This window comes from Neophocaena asiaeorientalis, unplaced genomic scaffold, assembly GCF_003031525.2.
Source record: "Neophocaena asiaeorientalis asiaeorientalis breed wild unplaced genomic scaffold, Neophocaena_asiaeorientalis_V1.1 scaffold593, whole genome shotgun sequence".
Classification (NCBI taxonomy): Eukaryota; Metazoa; Chordata; class Mammalia; order Artiodactyla; family Phocoenidae; genus Neophocaena; species Neophocaena asiaeorientalis.
Window position 1 is genome coordinate 415731 of NW_020174701.1, and position 23625 is coordinate 439355.

The following is a 23625-nucleotide window of genomic DNA, read 5'->3' on the forward strand; positions in this document are numbered from 1 at the left end:
CTTAGCTACTTTGTACCAAACAAAATGGTAAATTCTTAGAATCTCCTGATTTATGAATTTTCATTGCTTTTTCAAGTAGATGAACCAAAGGTGAGATTGTTAATAAATTTTAAGGATACACTGTGTTCATGAAGATGTATAATGACAGACAGAAATATGAGTGTATTTCAGGAAACTTAAAGGGACATCAAGGAATAAAATAAGATGCAGGTAGAGGAAGTCCCACAGCAGGTGCTGGCAGTGCCAGAAGTCTCTGCTGGCCATTGCACTCTTCCCCCCTTGTTTTTCGCCCATAGCCCTCCCACGTTTTCTAAAATTGAAAAACAAGAGGCAGCCACTCTATTCTCCCACACTTATGGCCCCACAGACGCATCAAAAAGAGATCAATATCCTTACCCAAAATGAATGATAACTTGAGTGCTACCTGCGTGGTGATTCTTACGCATCATTCATTCATCGGTTCATAGTTACTGAGGTCTTTTTGTGTGCCAGGTACTTAAGGAGGTAGTGGGAGTATGCAGACAAATCAGATGTGGTCCCTGCTATTAAATAATTCATAGTCTAGTTTGTTTTTTCCTTCATGCAAAAATGACTTATTGAGTACCTATTGTTATAGGCTCTGGGAATATAATAGAGTAAAATAAAAAATTAAAAACTCTGCCTGCAAGGAACTTGTATTCTGGGGATAAGGGTTAGACAAACAGTAAACAAAATATGTAATTTAAATATATAGCTATTAGATAGTATAAATGCTAGAGAGACAAAGCAGAAAAGGGCTAGGGAATTACCAGAGTGGAGTGTTCCAGTTCTAGATAGTGTGAGCCAGGGATGAGTTTGGTGGTAAGCCACATGGATACCTGGCGTGAGAGCAGGTAAGCCGAGGGAATAGCAGGTGCCAAGGCAGGGGTATGGCTGTGTGGTCAGGGGACGCCAAGGGGGTCAGCGAGGACAGAGCAGGACAGGGGACAGCAGAGGGCCAGATCCTAAAAGCCTGGTCTTGTAAATGTTTCATTCTTCAACCCTGAGTGAGATTGGAAGCAAACGGACATACCTAAGGAGAGAAGTAACGTGATGTCACTTAAGTTTTAATGGTTTCACTGTGGCTCGTGTGTTGGCAGTGGACCGAAAGCAGGGTAGCAGCAGAGAAGCTGGCTGTGAGGTGTTGCAGGGCCCCAAGAAGCAGCCGTGATTGGAGAAGGTGGTGCCAGTGGAAGGGATGAGACACAGCTGTGTTCTGGGTGGAGTTTTAGAGTAGAGCTGACCTACTCTGCTGATGAGTTGGCTGTGGGAGACTAGAGGGAGGGGAATAACAGCAAGGATAACAACAGCAAGGTTTTGGGCCTGAATAAATAGGAGGATGAAGTTACCATTTGCTGATGTGGAAAGGCTACAGGTAGAACAGGGGTGGGTGGAATGTCGGGAGCTCAGCTGGGCCACGTTGATATGTCTAGTAGGAGTCCGTTTGGTTTCTGGAGTTGAAGAGAGAGGTCGAAGCTGAAGGTATAATGTTGAGAGTCGATGGCATGTAGACAGTATTTAAAACCATGAGACAGGAAGTGCAGTGTGTACAGATAACGGAATAAGAGGTTCTAGAAATGGAGCCTTAGTCCTCCAAACTGTAAACATGAGGGAGTTGAAAGGAACCAGCAAAAGAAACTGAAAAGATGCAGACCAAAAGGTAGGAAAAAAACTAGTCAACTGGCTGATGAGAAGGCAGCCACAGAGAGAGTAACCAGCTGTGTCAGGTGCTACTGGTGAGTCGAGGAAGGTGGGGACTGAGAACTGAACAAGCTCTATAATTAGAAGTGACTATGGGAATTCATAAGTGTATAAAAATAACTAATTCAGCTGTGGCGCTGAGGGAAGACGTCCTAGAAATGGTCACATCTTCGACCTGTGTCTCAAAGGCTAAACAAGAATTAGCCAGCTACTTACCCCCAAAGAGCAGGCATACGACACGTTAAGTGAAAGAAGCCTGTAACAAATGACGTACGTTGTATAATTTCATATATGTGAAATGTCCAGGATAGTCAAGTATATAGGGAGGAAGTAGATGAAGGGTTGATTAGGACTTGGGGATGGGGGTGACCGCTCATGGACACAGGGTTTCTTTGGGGGATGAAGAAAAGGTTGTAAAATCAAAGAGTAGCATTTTAACAGGTCATTGACATGCCTGTCAACTTTTTCCTCTGTGATTTCATCTGCTACTTCAAACCAGAGAATTGCAATCTCTGAATTCATCTTAGTTTCCACCAAATCCAATGCTGCCTCCAAAAACAAAAAAAATAGTCGTGATGTTCGTACAACTCTGTGACTATGGTAGAAATGACTGAATTATACACTTTGAATGGGTGAAGTATAGTATGTGAATTGTATCTCAGTAAAGCTGTTTTTAAAAAGCAGGGGGAGGGCTATCCTGGTGGCACAGTGGTTGAGAGTCCGCCTGCTGATGCAGGGGACACGGGTTCGTGCCCCGGTCTGGGAATATCCCACATGCCGCGGAGCGGCTGGGCCCGTGAGCCATGGCCGCTGGGCCTGCGTGTCTGGAGCCTGTGCTTCGCAGCAGGAGAGGCCACAACAGTGAGAGGCCCGTGTACCGAAAAAAAAAAAAAAAAGCAGGGGGAGTAACATGAATTCATGTAATACTTATCAGTATTTGCTCCGTGCAGAGCTTTGAGGCAGGTTCTAGAGTCACTGAAATTAATTAGTCAGGTAATTAATAAAGCCCCTGTTGCTCTTGGCACTTACAGTCTAGCATTGCAGGTAAGGCACGAGAGAAATTTAAATTATGATTCTTTATATACTTTAGATAATATCAATATACAGGAAGCATGCTTCATGTATATCTGAAGGATAGGCTATAAATGAAGAGCGTGACAAGTTATTTATTTTTGTCTTTTAAAGCCTAATGGTGGTATTCCACATGATAATCTTGTCCTAATCAGAATGAAACCTGATGAAAATGGAAGGTTTGGATTCAATGTAAAGGTAACTTCGAATTTATATTGTACTCAGTTTTTAAATTAAGGTGTTCTGTGTTGGCAATACTGACTGATACTCGATTTGCACTGTTTTGAAGGGAGGATGTGACCAGAAGATGCCTGTGATCGTGTCCCGAGTTGCGCCAGGAACACCTGTGAGTCACAGCAGCCTTCCCAGGGAATCCTAGCTTCGAGAATACATGCGTATTTTTATTAGTATAAATAAAGGAGTAAAATGAATCATTTAATTTGTCAAGTAGCACATGATGTTGGCTGAATCTCTTTAATTGCTGGGAAGTTAATTTTTATTTATTCCCTTTCTATAACAGTTTTTAAAATCCTTGTTTTTACAAAGAAGCTAGATTCTATGAAAATAACCCCTTTAAACAGCAAAATGTAGACAGAGGTATAGTTTTTGTTTGTTTGCTTTTTTTATTGGCTTCTGTTTTCATTTAGAATTGTTTAACCTACGTTCTATTTGTCTACTTTCTGTTTAAAATATGTATTTTAAGTTCTTTATTATGAACATTCTAAGCAAAAGTAGAGAAAAGACTGCATGAACCCATGAGGATGAACCCCCTGTGCCCCCTCCTTCAGGTTCAGCACCCATGAACTTTCTGCTCATAAGGACAATTCTTGATAAATTGTGGGTACATCATCTTTATTGATCCTGTGTATAGCAAATATTGCTTTCAGATCCCCATTTCTGTTGTTGTCTCCTCTGTTTAACTGCATTTCTCTTACCTAAATGGTCTCTAAGGGCTTGGAGCCAGCACCCATTGTCATTCAACCATCTCTGTGTCCTGGGAGAGGCAGGAACCTGCAGCCTGAGGGAAGAGGCTAGTTATAGAGTCTGGTGCTTTGAAGCAACCTCACAGTTGATTTGAAGATCGCAGTCAAGATTGATCAAGGATATCATGTTACATGGTTTTAGTTCTGGTTTTTAAGGACTTTGTTGGTTGCAAATAACAAGGAACTCGTGGAATACCCCTGGCTTAACCATAAATATGGAATTTATCGTATAGCTGTAGAGGTGTGTCACAAAACCCAAGGACAGGAATGCACTCAGACTTGTAGAAAGAACTTGAAAAATCATCAGGACTCTTATTTTTCATCTCTGTTTCTTTTTATGTGAATGTTCCATTCTTCTCTCTCAGTGCAAACCAGTTTGTACACTGAATTAGCTTCATTTCTCAAGCTACTCCAAATAAAATACATCCTAAATGAGAAGTGTACTTAGTAGCAGCTTCAAGCCAAGTCCTGTAATATTAGCACCGCAGACACACTCTACCTGCAGAAATGGTTGTGACTCCAAAATCTGTACTAAATAGAAATTGTGTAGCTACCACCATTCTACCCCTCAGTCCACGTGGGGTGATGTGACCACTAGCAACTTCCGGATTTGTACGTTACCAGCTCAGCAACAGACTCATTAGGCCCCTCAGTCCAACTTACAGACTCCTAGGAAGCAAACCCTTCATAGATCCAGCTTGGACCAGATGTCCTCTTTTAAACAAATCCCTTGTGATCAGAGGTGACAAGACAGGGATATAATGTATAAAATGACTACTGAACCTACTACACATGTGAAAGATGGGGGAAATAGTCCAAAATTATTTGTTCAGTGTGTATCGGGAAGTGTGTGTGTGTTTGGGAGTGCAGATGAGGAGATGAATGATTGCTAAGTTCTCATCTAGCAAGTAGAGAGTTAGATAACGTCTGAAATAAAAAATAAAATTGGAACGTTATTTAGAGATACCGAGGTAAATACAAAAGATGTAGCTAAAATGTTGAAAAAAGATGCCTCAAAAGAGGGGGAGAAGATAGGGGAGAACATAGGAAATGGTTTCTTATCATAATAATCCTATAGACCTAGTCAGCTCTGTAAACTGTGTGGTGTACAGCTTTCCCAAAAACAAAAATTTTAAGTAAAACTTATTTTTAATTAAATATGTCTTTTACCTGACGATTCCACTTTTAGGAATTACCTCTAATGAAACAGTTGGAACAAAGGATACACAAGGACGTTCATTGTAGTATTGTTTGTGAAACTTAAAAATTGGAGGGAAAATCAAAATGTACATCATTAGAATTGATTAAATAAGTTATGCATTGCTTTGCAGCTCTTAAAATGATAGATGATGTAGCATATATAAGTATGGAAATATTTTCATAAGATAGTATCACGAAAAGTGCATATTTGACAATGGAATACTACTCAGCCATAAAAAAGAATGAAATAATGCCGTTTGCAGCAACATGGATGGACCTAGAGATTATCATACTAAGTGAAGTAAGTCAGACAGAGAAAGACAAATACCATATGATACGACTTATATGTGGAGCCTAAAAAAATGCAAATGAATTCATTTACAAAACAGAAACAGACTCCCAGACATAGAAAACAAACTTATGGAAATTCCCTGGCAATCCAGTGGTTAGGACTCCACGCTTCCACTGCCGAGGGCATGGGTTTGATCCCTGGACAGGGAACTAAGATCCCGTAAGCCACGCGGTGCAGCCATAAAAAAGAAAGAAAGAAAACAAACTTATGGCTACCAAAGGGGAAAGGGGCAGGGAGGGATAAGTTAGGAGTATGGGATTAACAGATACGCACTATGATAAAGAACAAAGACCTACTGTATAGCACAGGGAACTATATTCAATATCTTATAATAATCTGTAATGGAAAAAATCTGAAAATATACGTATATATTTGTAACTGAATCACTTTCCTGTATACCTGAAACTAAATCAACTATACTCAATTTAAAAATGCATATTATACTTTCATATGTTTGTTTTATCCATTTAAAAAAATATGAGTTATATAAATATATTTTTAAAATCTGGAAACATGATAAAAAATGTTAGCAGTATTTCATCTGGGTAGTGGAATTACTGTTATTTATTACTTCCATCTTCCTTTTTTTTTTTGCTGCATTGGGTCTTTGTTGCTGCACCCGGGCTTTCTCTAGGTGTGGCAAGCGGGGGCTACTCTTCGTTGCAGTGCGCGGGCTTCTCATTGCAGTGGCTTCTCTTGTTGTGGAGCACAGGCTCTAGGTGCGCGGGCTTCAGTAGTTGCAGCACGTGGGCTCAGTAGTTGCAGCATGGGCTCAGTAGTTGTGGTGCACGGGCTGTTGCTCTGTGGCATGTGGGATCTTCCTGGCCCAGGGCTCGAACCTGTGTCCCCTGCATTGGCAGGCGGATCCTTAACCACTGTGCCACCAGGAAAGTCCGTGTCCTTTTTTTAAATTGTCTGAAATCATGACAATGAACATGTATTGCTCTTATAATTAGAAAAAACCAATAAACCTTTTTTTACTTGTATGCCAATTGTAATAGTCATAAAAGAAATACTGATTTTTCTGAACAGTGAATATGGATAGTTTTCAATTAAGTCAAGGGTGTTCTTGAACATTCTATAGAGAGGTTCATTTCCAAACAAAATTTTATGACTATAAATTTTCTTTTTATGCTATACAGATTACTATATTGGTAATTTTTCCTTTCTGCTACATAGAACTATGTTTCATAAATAGTGACTGAATTTAGAACAAATTAAATAAATAGAAATGTGTCGTTTTTATATTATTTTATTAATTTAAAGACTATTACAGTTTTCCAGTTAGAAACCTCATTTTAGGTGATTGAGGGGAAAGGACAGTGTTTCAAATATTTTAGTGTCATTTTTTATATTGGAAACTTTCTAAAATGGGTAATTTCCAAAATCATGTTTTTCTTCCTACCTGATCATATTTGAGCCAATAGCTCTTGCCCTGGCAAAATTCATTTTATCTAGACTTGCCAGATCCGAATGAAATGCAAATAAAAAGTTATCCCTGATAAAAGGCAGATTAAGTATGAGAGTGTTACTTCAGTTATAATGGGTAACCACTGTGCTATAACATTCAAAGATTTTTTTTTTTAACCACTACAAGAAGTAGAGAAAGAAGCAACTAGAGAGAATGGTCCAAACCTTAAATTTGAATTTTCCAGATTTTAATGCTTTGCATTGAAATATCTCATTTTAAAAATTTCACAACGATGAATAATTAGGACAGATACATGTTCCTTTCTCAGAGTTTCAGGTGTCTAAGATCACACATGTCATAAGCGGAAAGGAAGAACTTGGCTCCTAGACCAGTGCTCTTTCCACTACTGACAGTACCTTATTGGACTTTGTTAACTTTGTTTTACAGTGAGTTTAGTTGTGCTTCCATCTTTCAAGCCTTTGCCATGGCCCTTTCTGAAAGGTCCAGCCCTATCATTTCCTTCGCGGTCTGAGCTATCATCCTGCGAACTTGACTCCCGTGTGTTCTCATTCCTGAGTCCCTGGAGCAGGCTGTCCATATTTCTGTTGATCTCTTTTACCTTATTTACTTGTTTGTTTTCTCAATAAAATACAGGCAGCCCTCACGTGCACAGTTGTGCAGGGCTGCAAAGATAACCGCGCAGTCTGAAACCATACAAAGTGCTCTTGACAGTCAGTGGGGAAAATTATGTTTGTTTCCATGGCCTTTAATTTTTCATCGAAACTTTAAAATTTCTGATGCTTTCTCTTGTAAGTAAGTATATAGGGAAATGAAAAAATAGTAAAACTCATGCTGATTTAGTATCCTGTAATTCCAAACATTAGAAACATTGAGAATTAACGTGTTTTATTTCTTTGTGAAAACTTATCACAGGTAATTTGTGAACAGTGCTTGTCTCCTTGTCATATAGGTTAAATTACAGAGTGAGCATTTTTTCTTAACCTTGGCAGTGGTCATAATCCTTTCTAAGTCTGAATCCACTTCCACTTGTCCTTTGCACTTTCAGTGATGTGAAATATCTCCCAGGAGTGCCCGTATTGAGAAGTTTTTCGCCAGCATCACTTCCTCAGATATCTTCATCCTTCTTGTTGCAGCCACTTTCATCATTTATGTTGATAAATTCACCTTCTCTAAATTCCTTTCCCTGCGTATCTGGGGTCTCTCAAATAGCAGAAGTGTCAATATTTCCATAGTCAACTATTTCTTCTATAACTCAGTTTATGTTCAATTTGAATTTCACTTCCAGCGCCATCCCTTTTTGTTTCTTTGCTATACTTTTAACTTTTTGGCTAGCTCGCTCTTTAAATAATCCATTTTTACATGGGTTTATCACTGGGAGACAGAGACAAGTACCCGCTTTGCTGTCTGTACATGAACTGAATAACCAATGCCCAATGCCAAGTCACCAGTAGCCTTTGAAAGAAGGGATGTGATTGCTCACTGATCGTGGTGCATATTTATGATTTACATAGTGATTTTTGGACTGACATGGGCTAGCGGCGAATTTTGTACTTTATGCAGTTATTCATAATTAATTTATCACAGTTACTGAAATTTGAACCATGTTAGGAGACTGGTGTTATTTAACTCAGCTGTGGTGACTGAAATTTGTATGTATCTGGACAGTGCAAAGTGAGGGCTGCCTTGATCTGTGCACCTTGAGAATGTTAGTCTTCTCTGTATGTCTAGGTATATAATAGGGCATTAGGGGAAAAGGTATTAATGAAGAAGGAAAAAAGGAGTGTCTTTGGGAAAGTGAGATTCCTACTTCTGCTTACTTAACGGATGAGTGAAGAAGACTTCTACATGTGGTTTTAGTTCTGCTGCAGCGTCTATAAACGTAAGTTCCTGTGCCTTACTTCCAGAAAGCCGGGTGCAAATCGGAGACCTTATTCTCATCCCATTACAGGCCGACCTGTGTGTCCCCCGACTGAACGAAGGGGACCAAGTGGTGCTGATCAACGGTCGGGACGTTGCGGGGCACACCCACGACCAGGTGGTCCTGCTCATCAGAGCGAGCTGCGAGACGCATCCTGGGGAGCTCGTCCTTCTAGTTCGACCCAATGGTGAGTGCTCTGGGTCGCACTGGATGTTCTTATAATTCCTTCATGTTTATGCCTAGACACAGCGGCCGGAGTGGGCTTCTTAAAACACAGGTCACGTCACGTCAGTCTCTTGCTCAAGGCACAGCGGCTTCCGTTCACATGTGGAGTAAAATGCAGATTCTTGGCCACCTTGCCCACCCCCGGCCTTGCTCCCTCTCCAGTCATCTGTGCTGGCCTTCCCGATGGCCCTTCTGCCCGAGGCACTCCTCCCGATGTTCGTGGAACGTACACCCTCACTTCGCTCGGGTCTCTGCTCAGATGTCAGCCTCGGCAAGTTCTGTCCTGACCGCCGTGGCTGAAGATTGCCTCCCTTGCCCCCAGGTGCTTGAGGAGTCCTGGGTCCTTCCTTAGGTATACTTGCTGTTCCACGTGCAGAAAGCCCTGCAACAAGCTAGAGTTTGGTTTCTACGACAATCTCACGAATATGCTGCCACATGGAGCGCTCAGGGGCTCCTGAAGCCATCCATTGTCCTTTTGGACAGTGTTCCTAATTCTCTCACTTTGTGCAGAATAAATGTGGTGCCGAGTAAGCTCAGCCTCAGCAGTGTCCCGAGAAGGGTTTTCGCAGAAACTGTGCCTTCCCTCCAGGCTCACGGTCCCAGGCCCTCAGCCTGTGCTCATCATAATGGCACTGCTGTGGGTCCCACAGCGCTCACCAGTCCTCTCTGAGAAGCATCCGTAAATGCCATACCTCCTCCTGGCAGGAGACACGCTCTTCTAGTTTTGTTCCCAACAGTTACTGTTCATCACAGTTTTAGCCACAGGAGTGACTATTGGTTAGGGCCACATCACCAGCTCCATACCATAGAGAAGTAAAATGTGATTAGAACTCTACCGATTCTCCCCATGTACCCATTTTGCCTCTTGGGTACAAACAGACATTTTCATTTTACCTTCTCTGAAGGCAGACCTTGGAGATATTGCAGGTTCGGTTCCAGACTCCCGCAGTAAAGGAAATGCCGCAATAAAGAAAATACCGCAGTAAAGCGAGTCACATGACTGTTTTGGTTTCCCAGTTCATATAAAAGTTATGTTTGCACTATACTGTAGTCTGTTAAGTGTGCAGTAAATCACATTGTCTAAAAGAAACAATACCCATACCTTAATTTAAAAATATTGTTAGCCATCATCGGAGCCTTCAGGGAGTCATAATCCTTTTTGCAATAGTAAATCAAAGATCATTGATCACAGAGCACTATAACAGGTACAGTAATAATGAAAAAGTTTGAGATCGCGGGAATTACAAAAATATGACAGAGACACGAAGTAAGCAAATGCTGTTGGAAAAATAGCACCAGTAGACTTGCTCAACACAGGGTTGCCATAAACCTTCAATCTGTTTTAAAAAAAAAAAAAATACCATAGTTATCTGAGAAACGCAATAAAACGAGTTTTGCCTGTACTTTGTGTTTTTCTGCGTTCATGGTTTAGGATTGACTTCCTAGGAAAATTCAGAGGACTTCAACAGAACATTCTATTTTGACTTTTAAAGGAACTCATTTATTTAGATCTGTTATTTAGGTGATTCATTTTTAGGCATTTTCTGTCACATAAAACAACTTAAATTTCATACTAAGAATCATCTCTCAATTTGTTTTTTTCTGCTTTCTCTTGATAACAGATCCTAAAGAACTTAATAATAATATTAGCTAATAGTTTTTAAATGCTTTCCATAGACCTGAGCTCTTTTATATATTCTCATTTAACCTTTACAGCCATCCAATGATAAATTATCCCCATTTTATAGTTGAAGACATTAGAAGTAGGTGATTCATTTTTAGGCATTTTCTGTCACATAAAAAACTTAAATTTCATACTAAGAATCATCTCTCAATTTGTTTTTTTCTGCTTTCTCTTGATAACAGATCCTAAAGAACTTAATAATAATATTAGCTAATAGTTTTTAAATGCTTTCCATAGACCTGAGCTCTTTTATATATTCTCATTTAACCTTTACAGCCATCCAATGATAAATTATCCCCATTTTATAGTTGAAGACATTAGGCACCAAGACATTTCAGTTATCTGCTCACAAATTCATGACTAGTACAGAAGCAGAATATGAAGAAAAGTCTATATAATGGAAAAGGCATGGCCTTTTTGTAATTCCAAATCACTCCATTTATACTTTAAATTAGGAGAGGAACCCACCTAGGGCCTACATTTTTTGGCAAGGATCTTTCTAATATTGCTTTATTATCAAAATCTAGACCAGGATTCATTTTCAGTGTGGGTCTGTCATGTCTATTTTTTAAAAAATACTGTATAAGCAAAATTTTAAATTATGTTTGCCAAAACATAGCTTGTTTTTCCTGGTGTTTTCCCCTTTAAATCTTATTTCTTCTTAGACAAATTGCATTTCCATCTTTTTGTCTTTACATTCTTCATTTCAGAAATCTCTTCTTCTCAAAAGTACATATGTATTTGAGCAGGAACAAAACTTCTTAAACAAGGCCAGAAGCTTGACTCCATCCTTAAGGGGCTCTTCTCTGCTTCAGCTTTGCCTTTTCCCATGAGGGTCAGGATTTTGTGGGACCAAGGTCACAGCATCTGTGACCTCCCCGTCCTTTTAGACCACCTTTTTCAACCCTCAGTTCTCTGACCAAATTACTCTGAGCCCATTCCTGGGCCTCTGTGGCCATTTTTCCAAGATCCGTTCTCCCGAGGGTTGGTCACATGATATAGGCCAACAGGGTAGCGCAGAGGAAGCAATTTCCAGAGGGGTGTATTATGGGCTTCCGTGTGGGCTGTGAGGTTCAGGGTGTGCTTATAGGCCCCCACGTTGAAGACTGGAGCTGAGGGTGGCCTAAGGGCCACAGTCTAGGGGTGGCTCCCCTCACTGCCACAACCATGCATTCTGGCCTAGAATTCTCCTTTGAAATCTGACCTCTTAAGTTGTTTGGTAGATACATCAAGGAATGAGAATAGAAAGTATTTTGTTTAGTATTCTGTTCCGCTTATGTGTAGCTTTTCACGTCTAGACCTATGGTGTATATAGGCCTCTATTGCTGCTCTTGTCCCAGGTCCACAAATTAAAGATCTGGTCAGAGCTGCTTCTTGGCCTTCCTCTTTTTCCTACTGTCTCTTCAAGTTACAGACATTTTCAGTAATATGGCCAAGAACCTTCTTTTCCCCAGAGGTACTTCTTCTACTCCACAGCCACTCTCAACCCATACACAGTGGCCCCAGACTCAGATCTGATGAGTTAGGAATAAATGAATATTATCTGGTAAATTCCTTTTGCCAACTCATTAAGGTTTCCATGAGGCTTTTTTGATTTTGGTTTTGTAGCTGTGTATGATGTAGTGGAAGAAAAGCTAGAGAATGAGCCGGACTTCCAGTACATTCCTGAGAAAGCCCCACTAGATAGTATCCATCAGGATGGCCATTCCCTCCGAGAGTCGATGGTCCAGCTGGCTGCGGGGCTCATCACTGGGACAGTGCTGACACAGTTTGATGTAAGTAACGTTGTGTGGGAAAGGTGTTTGCCTGTATTTTCACGGCTTCTTAACTGCCTAATCTACTGTCAGTTAAAATTTATAAACTAAAATATTATTCTGAAAAATACTTGATATAAAAAGAATTCTAAAATGCAAAGTTTTAAGAAGTTGCTTCCAGAATACTAGCTATGGTTTCATTAATAGATATCTGTTTAAAACAGAGGGATAAGGAGGTTTTATAGGTATGTCATCAAGCTACATTTTCTCTGTAATTAAATAGCTGTTTTAATGAAAGGTTGCAGATAGACTATTATAGATGTAAAAATACTGAGTTAAAGGAAAATAATTTTTGTACCTTGTACATAAAAATATGTACCTACCTCATATTTAATCCTTCTCTAATTTTTGTCAGGGTAGTTAGCCATCATTAATATTTGTTGCTCTGAAGTGTATGTTGAAGGTAGGTGACTATAAAATATTTAGGGCACGTCAATTTTTCTTTTAAATATCTCTAAAGTAAACGAAACCTAGGTGTTTCCTACAGATGTGCTATTTAAAACGTCAGGTACTTTTGCTGTAAGGAAAATTGTTTTTACTTGTTTTACTGTTTTTCAAAATATATATAGTTCATGTCAGAGATTTTGCAAAATTCAGCTTTGCAAATCTGGTTCAATACCTTACTAAACCTAAGGTACATCATTGTATAGATCTGGTATTCCAAGGAAAAAAACCTGTTTCTTGCTAGCATAGAAAGAAGTCTGGAAAACAAAAACAAAACAGAAACTCTTGATGGCTTTCTGGACATGTTCTTTTTTTTTTTTCTTTTTTTTTTTTTTTTTTTAGCAACTATTTTGTAAAAAACCTGGAATTTTTTTGTTTTAGCAACTATATCGGAAAAAACCTGGAATGACAATGTCTTGTGCCAAATTACCTCAGAACATTTCCAAAAATAGATACAGAGATATTTCGCCTTGTGAGTATCTACCCTCTCTGTATGTTATGTTTAATCTTCTTAACATAACTTTATTTAAAACATTCTTTCTTTTAAATTTTTTCAGATGATGCTACACGGGTCATTTTAAAGGGTAAAGAAGACTATATCAATGCAAATTATATAAATGTAAGTTTTTTTAAAATTATGTCTTTGTCATTTGGAATAAGAGGGACCACTCTAAACTTTGAGATTTATTCCAGAATCCATGATAATGACAGTCAGCTCTTTTAGTATGTACCTCTGATAAGGACTTTTTTTTTAAGCAAAACTATTATACTGTTATAACACTTAGAAAAATAACAGAAACAAACACTTAAATGAATAATATGCTCAACTTAATTTACATAAAGAAAAGTACATGTCAAAGCTGCAAGGAATTACCACCATTTTTCACCTATTAGATTGAAATATCAAAAAGTTTGATAATACCCTATACACGTCTACAGCCTTTACCTGAAACCTTGGGGTCAAATATGCTTTGGGATTCAGAATTTGGAGGAGTTTTGAAAGGTTATTCGGTGCATATACTGTCCCAGCAGGCTATGGGACATTACCCTATAATCAATATGTTGGTATTCAACAGCAAACAAACTATGGATATTCCCACGAAGTAGGACTGATGGACTATAGACAGGTTCAGGTCGGATACTGTTACCAAATAAGTCAAGGTTAGGTTAGGTATACCAAAAAAAAAGAGAGAGAGAGACAAACTTACGCTTCAGAACATTGCGAGTTTCAGAATGTGGAGAAAGGATTGTGGATTATTAAGGAGTTTACTGAGGAACAAGCTTTCCTCATACATTCTTTGTGGAAGTATAAATAGGGACGACCTCTTTGGAGAGCCATTTGGAGCCTTCTGTTAAAATTTTAAATGCAGGGCTTCCCTGGTGGTGCAGTGGTTAAGAATCCGCCTGCCAAGGCAGGGAACACGGGTTCGAGCCCTGGTCTGGGAAGATCCCACATGCCACGGAACAACTAAGCCTGTGCGCCACAACTACTGAGCCTGTGCTCTAGAGCCCGTGCTCCGCAACAAGAGAAGCCACCGCAATGAGAAGCCCGTGCACTGCAACAAAGAGTAGCTCCCGCTCGCCGTGACTAAAGAAAGCCCGTGAGCAGCAACAAAGACCCAATGCAGCCAAAAATAAAATTAATTAATTAATTAAAAAATATTTTTAAACGCACATGCACTTTGATCCGGCGTTCTCATTTCTTCCTGTTGCCTGTACAAATATATTTCTTCCTGTGTGCAAAAATGTTAGGTCTACAAATTATTCAGTGTAGCCTTGGTTACGATAGCAGATAAATTGGCCGCAACTTAAATGTTATATGAATTTACGGTACGTTTATACAGTAGAGCCATTACACAGTATGAAATTTTATGTACTAATCTGACATGATTTTAAAGGTAAAGTAGAAAAAAGGGAAACAAGATGCAGAACAACATTATATGCTACCATTTATATTTTACAGCAAAAAAGGAAAGTAGTTTTACATTCGTGTGTAGTGTACATTTGTGTGTCATGTGTAGTATATCTTCAAAAGGAAAGTAGTGTACATTTGTGTGTCATGCGTTGTATATCTTCAAAAGGACATGATAGGAGCTAGGAAAAAGGATTGCCCTCCTGAGTGTAAACTGGAGGCTGGGATGGGAAGGAGACTTCTTTCCTCTCCCGTTGGTATCCTTCCAGTTGCCATGTACACGTCACCTTTTCTTTTTTTTAATTCAGTCTTAAAAATATAATAAGATGATGGTTCATCTTCCCCAAATACTTACAGTCTTACTTTCTGAAAATAATGAACTTAAAATATTTTTCCAATCTTTTCGTGTTACATATATTATATATATAATTATGTGCATATTACGTAATATCACATTATACATATATACACATATATAATGTGTGTATATATACACATATATACACATATGTGTATATCACATTATACATATATACACATATATAATATGAAAAATCTCAACTAAAGCCAATGGCAGAATTTTTGCTTCTCACAAAATTTACTAATAAGCTGGTTTGAGACAGTTTTTTCCCTTTTCCATTATAATTTATTACAAGATATCGAATATAGTTCTCTGTGCTATACAGTAGGTCCTTGTTTTTTTATGTATTTTATATAGTGTGTATATGTTGATCCCAAACTCCTAATTTATCCCCTGCCTTTTCCCTTTGGTAACCATAAGTTTGTTTTCTATGTACAGGCAAACATTTTTTATTTCTATATCAATTCTCTGCCTCTGAAACAGGATTCTCTGTAAAGCTGCGCTTAAAAAAACCATAAGAGCGCTTTGGAAAATATTTAAATTCCTGTTTCCACTGATTGAAAGATAAATATGTATAGCTACTGCACATTGCCAAGAAATTTCTGCTGCAAATAAAATAAATTGTTGATAAAGATTTGTTTTACTCACTTTGCAATTTATTGAGATTAGTTGTATTCAGTTATCATTCAGTAGATGATTTTCATGTGTTTGATCCTAGTAAAAAGTAATAATGCGAACGATTTTGTTTTTGTGTCCTTTTAGATGGAAATTCCTTCCTCTAGAATAATAAATCAGTACATCGCTTGCCAAGGGCCGTTGCCACACACCTGTACAGACTTCTGGCAGATGGCATGGGAACAAGGCTGCTCCACGGTTGTGATGCTGACCACACAGGCCGAGCATGGCAGAGTAAGTCACGCTGCCCAAAGCTTTTCTAGGCTGCATCGCGCGCACAGTCAAGAGAGCCACGTCGTGTGGTCTCCTCTGTCACCTCTAAACGTCCTTTCTTACGGGATCGTGATTAAAATCATCATGGATAAGCGCTTAACTGTGACTGACACATAATAAGTGTGTTATAATAAATGTGATATGAGTGTTAGCCATTATTATTTAAATGGACTAATATATACTTGATAAGGGATTTGTATCTAGAATATATAAAGAATTCATACAACTTAACCATAAAATAACAAATACCCCGTTTAAAAATGGCCAAAGGATCTGAATAGATGATTCTGCAAAGAAGATATTCAAATGGCCAACAAGGTCACGAGAAGATGCTCAGCATCATTAGTCATCAGGGAAATGTGAATCAAAGCCACCGTGCGTTACTACGTCATATCTAGTAGGGTGGCCAAAGTAAAGATGACAGAAAATCACCTGTGTTGGTGATGATGTGGCGGCAGTGGAACCTCCTGTACCGCTGGTGGGTTTGTGAAATGGTGCAGCTGCCTTGGAAGACAGCCTGTCAGCTCTTTAAGAGGCTAAACGTAGAGTGACTGTAACTCAGCAGTGTCACTCCTAGGAATACCCGAGAGAATTAAGTCCACGTCCACACAAAAACTGGTGCACAAATGTTCACAGCTGCATTATTTTTAATAGCCCCAAAGTGGGAGAAAACCCAGATGTACCCGATAAAATGTGGTATATTCATACAGTTGAATATTATTTGGCAATAAAAAGTTATGAAAAAATAATACATGCTGCAACATGGATGAACCTAGAAAACACTGTGCGAAGTGAACAAAGCAGTCACCAAAGACCGCGTATCTTATGCTTCTATTATATGTGATGTCCAAAGTAGGCCATAGGGGACAGAAAGTAGATTAGTGGTCACCCAGGCCTGGCGTAGAGGGAGGAGAGGGGGCCAGAGGGACACACAGGGATTACTAAGGGCTGTGGGTCTTCCTTTGGGGGTGACGAAAATGTTCTAAAAGTGATTGTGGCAATGGTTACACAGCTCTGTGAGTATACTAAAAACAATTGAATAGTGTATGTTAAATGGGTAAGTTGAATGGTATGTGAATTGTATGTCATGAAACCTTTTTTTAAAAAAATCTTAATTATGAAAACAAATGGATTGCATTTGGCATTTTAGTTGAAGATTCTTTCTCATTGTTAACTTAAATCTAAATTAGTGTAATGGTAAAACAGTGGGTGGAAGCTTGTTGTAAACAGGATATTTGCAGTCTCAAAATATATCCAAACAGACTATTATTACAAAGAGAAAAAGTGGCAAAGAAAAAAATGATACTAGTTGGTAGATCTAGGTGAAGGGTATATGAGAGTTCATTAAATTATTCTTGTCACTTTTCTGTAAGTTTGAAAGTTCTTAAAAATTAAAACATTTTAAAAATTGGAGAACCTGAATTATGTATATTTCTAAAATCTATTGACACCAGGTTAAGTGTCACCAGTATTGGCCGGAACCCACAGGAAGTTCATCCTATGGGTGCTACCAAGTCACCTGCCACTCAGAAGAAGGAAACACTGCATATGTCTTCAGGAAGATGACACTGTTTAACCAGGAGGTACGAAGGCAGGGGGTCTGTTGGTTAGAGCTGTTTTGTTTAAGGTAGAGGCTTCGACAGATGAAAATATATTTAGTCTGAGTCCTAGTTACTAAGAAATATTAAAAAATTGCTGAACTATTTGCTTCATTGGGATACTCACGGGCCCAGCCGCTCCACGGCACGTGGGATCTTCCCAGACCGGGGCACGAACCCGTGTCCCCTGCATCAGCAGGCGGACTCTCAACCGCTGCGCCACCAGGGAAGCCCCCTATTCCCCTCTTTTAAGAGTGGAAGAGAGCAGTTTCACAGTCTTCTCAGTATTAAGGAGGAAAAGATTGTAGGCAGGACCGTCTGACCTCAGACAGATAATAGCTTTCAAATTGTTAGTTTTTCTTACTGCTGCCTGGGTCAGTCCACGTGGCTTCCAGATCAAAGCCAGAGTGGAAACCGACGAGGAAACGCCGGCTCAGTAACCCAGCTGGGAGATGTGTGCAGGGCAGCACGTGCCTGTCCTGTTGGGCTGCCAGAGCCTGGACCAGCCACCTGGGGCAGAGGGGCGGTAGGGGCTTTGGGGACTGAAGGCAGAAAGAAGTGATGCTAGAGAAGAGCAGACAGCACAGCATCAACGGCCAAGTCTTTGGAGACGAGACCACGTCTCCCCTGGTCCCACGCGCAGGCCGCCGCCACCGCACCCCTCCCCGAGGGTGATTACAGGAGTCCAGTGAGACAGGGCCTTACTGACCAGAAAGGGAAGGAGCGCCACGTTGTGCTGAAGAAACCTGGCCCTGGATAAAGCTAAAGTTACAAGAAAGTAAAGTTTTCAAAATCTTACGGTCTAGAGATAGGAGAATGAATTTGGGGTTTGGGCGTGGACACTGTATAGCTCGTGGTTGTACGACAAGGCAAGCCAATAAGCTGGTTCTTCACTTTCCTAAATAGACATGACAGATGAGCTTGTAGATGGTTGCATCAGGTGATATGTGTATCCCATCGTTCTCCACCGGCAGATTATCCATGGCAGTTGTATATATTTTAGTGGCTTTTCTTTGCAACGCTGAGTACCTCAGAACTATGCTAAGACACAAATTAGTTTCTAACGTTGGAGCCAATTATAATTGGGAAGATTAACTTGCTACCATCAATACATACATACACGGGTAGATAGATGAATAGACAGATAAACGCTACCCCAAAACTTAATAAAATATGATTTTACCTTACCCATTCTTGTAGATTATTGGTACCGTTAAGTTCTTTTGTTAACAATAATAGTCAAAGGTAATCTGTGCTAGATACCTTCAATTCATCTGAAAAATTAGTTATCAAATTAAACTGAGGTCTCTTTGGGAATTCTTCTCTCTTGATTACCTTACTTTTTCACGTTCTTTTCTGGAAGCTCCATCTAATGTAAATGATAGTAACCAGATTTCATAGTGTTGAATGACTATAGCTACCAAGTATTGAGCATATGATTCCAAACAGCTGTGACTGGGTGCTTTGCAGGTCCTCTCACTGAATCCTTTTAACATAAGACTATCCCTCTGAGGTGTAGATGTCATTTCATTTTTCATTTGGAGAAAGTAAGGCTCTGAATTAGCATCTTTACTGGCAAAGTTGACGTTTGAGCCAAGATGTATAAATTTAGTACCTTACTTTCTTCATTATACCAACTTTTGGCTCCCCAAAAAGAATTAAGTCCTGATTGATTTTGTGTTTTTATGCTCTCCAGTGTTTAACCTACATTTATTTTGAGATTTTATTTTTCCTGATTTCCATAATTTCACTTGCACTTATCAATAAGTATTAGCCCAACTTTGTTCATTAAAAAAAAGATTTTTTTTTTTTACCTTACTTTTTGCTCACCTAACAATTCTTTAGTTTTCTTTTAAACATTTCTCTGGGATCTTAATCTGTTTTTGCCTGTTTACTTGATTATCATCCTAAAAATACTCTACAAATACAGAAATTGAGTTGTAAGAAGAGTAATAATCCAAGTGACTGATACTTAAATGGGTACAGCTGTTTCTGTAAAATGGTTTCTTTCCTTTTCCTTGAACTTTTGGGTTTTATTGAGTTTATACATTACTTTTTTGACGGGGGGCAATGAGAGTGGTTTCTTTTTTAAAAATTTTATTTATTTATTTTTGGCTGCGTTGGGTCTTCGTTGCTGAGCGCGGGCTTCCTCTAGGTGCAACAAGGAGGGGCTACTCTTCGTTGCCGTGCACGGGCTTCTCATTGCAGTGGCTTCTCTTGCTGCAGAGCATGGGCTCTAGGCGCACGGGCTTCAGTAGTTGTGGCTCACGGGCTCTAGAGCGCAGGCTCAGTAGTTGTGGCGCACATGCTTAGTTGCTCCGCGGCATGTGGGATCTTCCCAGACCAGGGCTCGAGCCCGTGTCCCCTGCATTGGCAGGCGGATTCTTAACCACTGCGCCACCAGGGAAGTCCATTGCTTTTCTCCTAAAATTAAAGTGACATGAATATTTGTTTATATTTTAAGGATTATTTCTAAGTCAGGTGCATGATTTTTCATTATACGTAGAAAAATGAGAGTCGTCAGCTCACTCAGATCCAGTATATAGCCTGGCCCGACCATGGGGTCCCTGATGATTCAAGCGACTTTCTGGATTTTGTTTGCCATGTACGAAATAAGAGGGCCGGCAAGGAAGAACCTATTGTTGTTCATTGCAGGTATTTTATTTTCTGTCTATTATGATTTGAGTAACTGACTAGATGTGTCATTTTTAAAAGGGAAATACGTATTGTATTTTGTCCTTCAGTTACGGTTGTCACTCTGATAGATCTCGAAGCTAGGCTCTGAAGGTAGAAGGCAAAGGGTATGTTTTAACAGATGACTGACAGAAATTTTATCATAAGAAGTAGGAATAATACTGTGCTGATTCTTGACAGTTTGTCTTCTTCATAGTTATGTCCTAAAGTTAATGGTTTCATAGATTTGATGAAATACAGCCTTGCAGGAGCTAGGTTGCATCCTGAGGTTTGGATTTCCTGCTTCTGGCCCCTCCTAGGACGTTTGGTGAGCATCTCACCTCCTTGGAGTGGCGCTGCCCAACCCTCTCAGGAGGGACTACTTCCAAGAGCCCCGGTGAATGGCGGCTCACACCCTCCTTCCTTTCACACTGAGCCCTTCTGCCCTCAAGGGACCAGATACAATGCTACAGCCTTGCAGAGATTAGGAGCCAGAAGTTATTTTCTCCTTATCCAAGTGGTTTATTCAGAGGATGTATTAAGGTATCTCTTTATCCTTAAACTTTCCAGCACTTTTTAAGAGCAAACTTTCAAATCATCAAAACAGACTGTAGACCAAATATTGGAGAGGCAGAATGGCAGGAATGGTGGACACGTTTGGCTATTTCATATCCTTAGTTCCCAAGAGCTACTTTATCCACATTCACAGAGTACTTCACAAAGTTGTTCTTAACTGTGTCAATGGTGAAGTTTAATGAAAATTAAATTTGGTTTTAAAAATTGATTTTTGAGTGTGTAAAATAGTTGTCTTTTGTACATTTGTTAATGATTTATTATTGTAATCCTCTTATTTTGTATTTTAAAGCTGTTTTCTCCAATAAGCTTCTATACCTTGTTCAGATTTTAAAAACTGAAGTGTAACTTTTAAAATTGTATATTTGCAACTAACAGTGGGGGAGGGGTGGTTACAGACCATTTAATCTGTATTAAGTGACTTTTTTTTTTTTGGTTTCCAAAATAGTTTCCAGTTGGCTTGCTACTTTTATTAATATAAAACATTAAAATCAAAATTGTTCTTCTACTGTAATATGATTCAGTACAAAAGGCACAAGAAGTGTAACAGAATTGTATCAGACCTTGCCCCATATTTGTCTTTTTTAGTGCTGGGATTGGAAGAACTGGGGTTCTTATTACCATGGAAACAGCCATGTGTCTCATTGAATGCAATCAGCCAGTTTATCCACTAGATATTGTGAGAACAATGAGAGACCAACGAGCCATGATGATCCAGACTCCCGTAAGTACTACACGTATGAGTGTGCATTCTCAACGTGATGGTTTTTGTTATCAGTATATATTTCAGACCATACTTTTCTCTTTTTAATTCTCTGCCAGGAGCTAATAACCTTAGCACAAGGACCAGCAAATACTGCCAATGAGCCAAAGTCGCCACTTGTGTTTATAAATAAAGTTTTATTGGAAACAGCCAGTCATTTGTTTACATGTTGTCTGTGGCTGCTTTCACATTACAGTAGCAGACTTGAGAAGTTGCAGCAGGCACCATGTGATTGCAAACACGAAAGTATTTGCTATCTGGTCTTCTACAGAAAACGTTTGCTAACACCTATCATGCTAGTTCTGAACTGCCTAAACAGGTGCAGAGGAGGAACGTGCCCTGGGTTACTTAGTCAAATGGAGTGCTGAGAACCATAGTGTCCCTAGACTGGAGAATCTTGATAGACCTGTTTTCAGTGAAACAGCTGTGGGGAAATTGCCTTTCTTTTTTACATAAGAGCTTAAATTGCAACAACAAAAATCATCGACATTAAGCTACTAACTTACTATATTCTATACTGACTCTGAATTATGTTCCAAGAATCAAAAGAGGAATCATGGAATTTTAGAGTTAACGCTAAGATTATTTTTTATATTAAGCCATTGTGAAATGTTAGCACTGTTGGTGGCATTAAGGTTACTGAAGTGAACTGACCTATGTGGTAAGTGCCTGTCATTTTTTTAGCTTTTAATTATGGAAAATTTCAAACATACACAAAAGCAGACAATATAATGTAATCAACACTGTGTTGCATACTCAACCCCAACACTGGCTGTGGTGTTTCCTTCATACTGCCACCTGTTGTCTGCACATTTGAAGCAAACCCTACACATCATATTGTTTTGTCCATACATATATTTTAGTGTGTCTCTCTAAAAGATAAGGAGTGTTTTTTTCTTCTAAACAAAACCACAACACCGTTATCACACCAAAGTATAATTAACAGTAATTCCCTAATATTAGCAATAGCCAGTATTCAGATTTCCGGTTGTCTCGTATAAATCATGTCTTTTTAAACTTTAGAACAGCTTTATATAATTCACATGCCATAAAATTCACCCTTTTTAACAAGTGTACATTTCACTGGTTTTTTTTTATATCACAGTTTGGCAACCATAATTGCTATCTAATTTTAGCATATTTTCATCACCCCAAAGAAGACATCCTGTACCCATTTTTCCCTGTTACCTTCCCCAAGCTTCCCCCAACCTAGCCGTAGGCAACCATTAATCTACTTTCTGTCTCTGTAGGTTTGCCTATTCTGACTTTTCATGTGAATGGAATCATATAATTTGATCTTTCATAAATAATTGGCTTCTTTTAATTAGCATAATATTAAAAGGTATATACATTCTGTAGCATATATCAGTACTTCATTCCTTATTCATTGAATAGATACACATTCATCTGTTGATGGAAATTTACATTGTTTCCACTTCTTGACTATTATGAATAATGATGCCATAAGCATTTGTGTATATGTTTTTGTTTATAAATGTTTTCATTTCTCTTGGGTATATACCCAGGAGTGGAATTGCTGGGTCATATGGTAACTCTGTTTAACCTTTTGAGGAACCGTCAGACTGTTTTCCTCAGCAGCTGCACCATTTTGCAGTCCCCTGGCAGTGTGTGAGGGTTCCATTTTCTCCACATCATTGTCATCACTTGTCATTCTTTTTATTTTAGCCTTCCTGATGAATATAAAGTGGTATCTTGTGGTTTTGATTTGCATTTCCATAATAACTAATGATATCAAGTATCTTTTCATGTGGCCATTTATTTGTATACCTTCTTTCGAGGACTGTCCAAATCTTTTGCCTGTTTTTCAATTTGTTTTTTTTTGTTTTATTGTTGAATTGTAAGAGTTCTTTACGTTTTCTAAAAACAAGTCTCGTCTCATAGTTCTATGGTTTGCAAATGTTTTTGTTTATGCTATTCTTTCACTGTCTTAAGTC

At 39.1% G+C, this 23625-nt stretch overlaps 1 protein-coding gene across 2 annotated transcripts in view; it reads left to right on the forward strand.

Annotated features, from left to right (window-relative positions):
* PTPN4 (protein tyrosine phosphatase non-receptor type 4) overlaps positions 1-23625 on the forward strand; it is a 176639-nt gene that overhangs the window by 148869 nt on the left and 4145 nt on the right. For both annotated transcript variants that reach the window (XM_024759163.1, XM_024759164.1), the window contains exons 17-26: positions 2905-2988; positions 3080-3136; positions 8706-8862; positions 12193-12359; positions 13224-13314; positions 13400-13461; positions 15878-16024; positions 17518-17646; positions 20168-20316; positions 21496-21631. In XM_024759163.1, the coding sequence (XP_024614931.1) occupies positions 2905-2988; positions 3080-3136; positions 8706-8862; positions 12193-12359; positions 13224-13314; positions 13400-13461; positions 15878-16024; positions 17518-17646; positions 20168-20316; positions 21496-21631 (1179 nt within the window). The remainder of the gene's footprint in view (positions 1-2904; positions 2989-3079; positions 3137-8705; positions 8863-12192; positions 12360-13223; positions 13315-13399; positions 13462-15877; positions 16025-17517; positions 17647-20167; positions 20317-21495; positions 21632-23625) is intronic.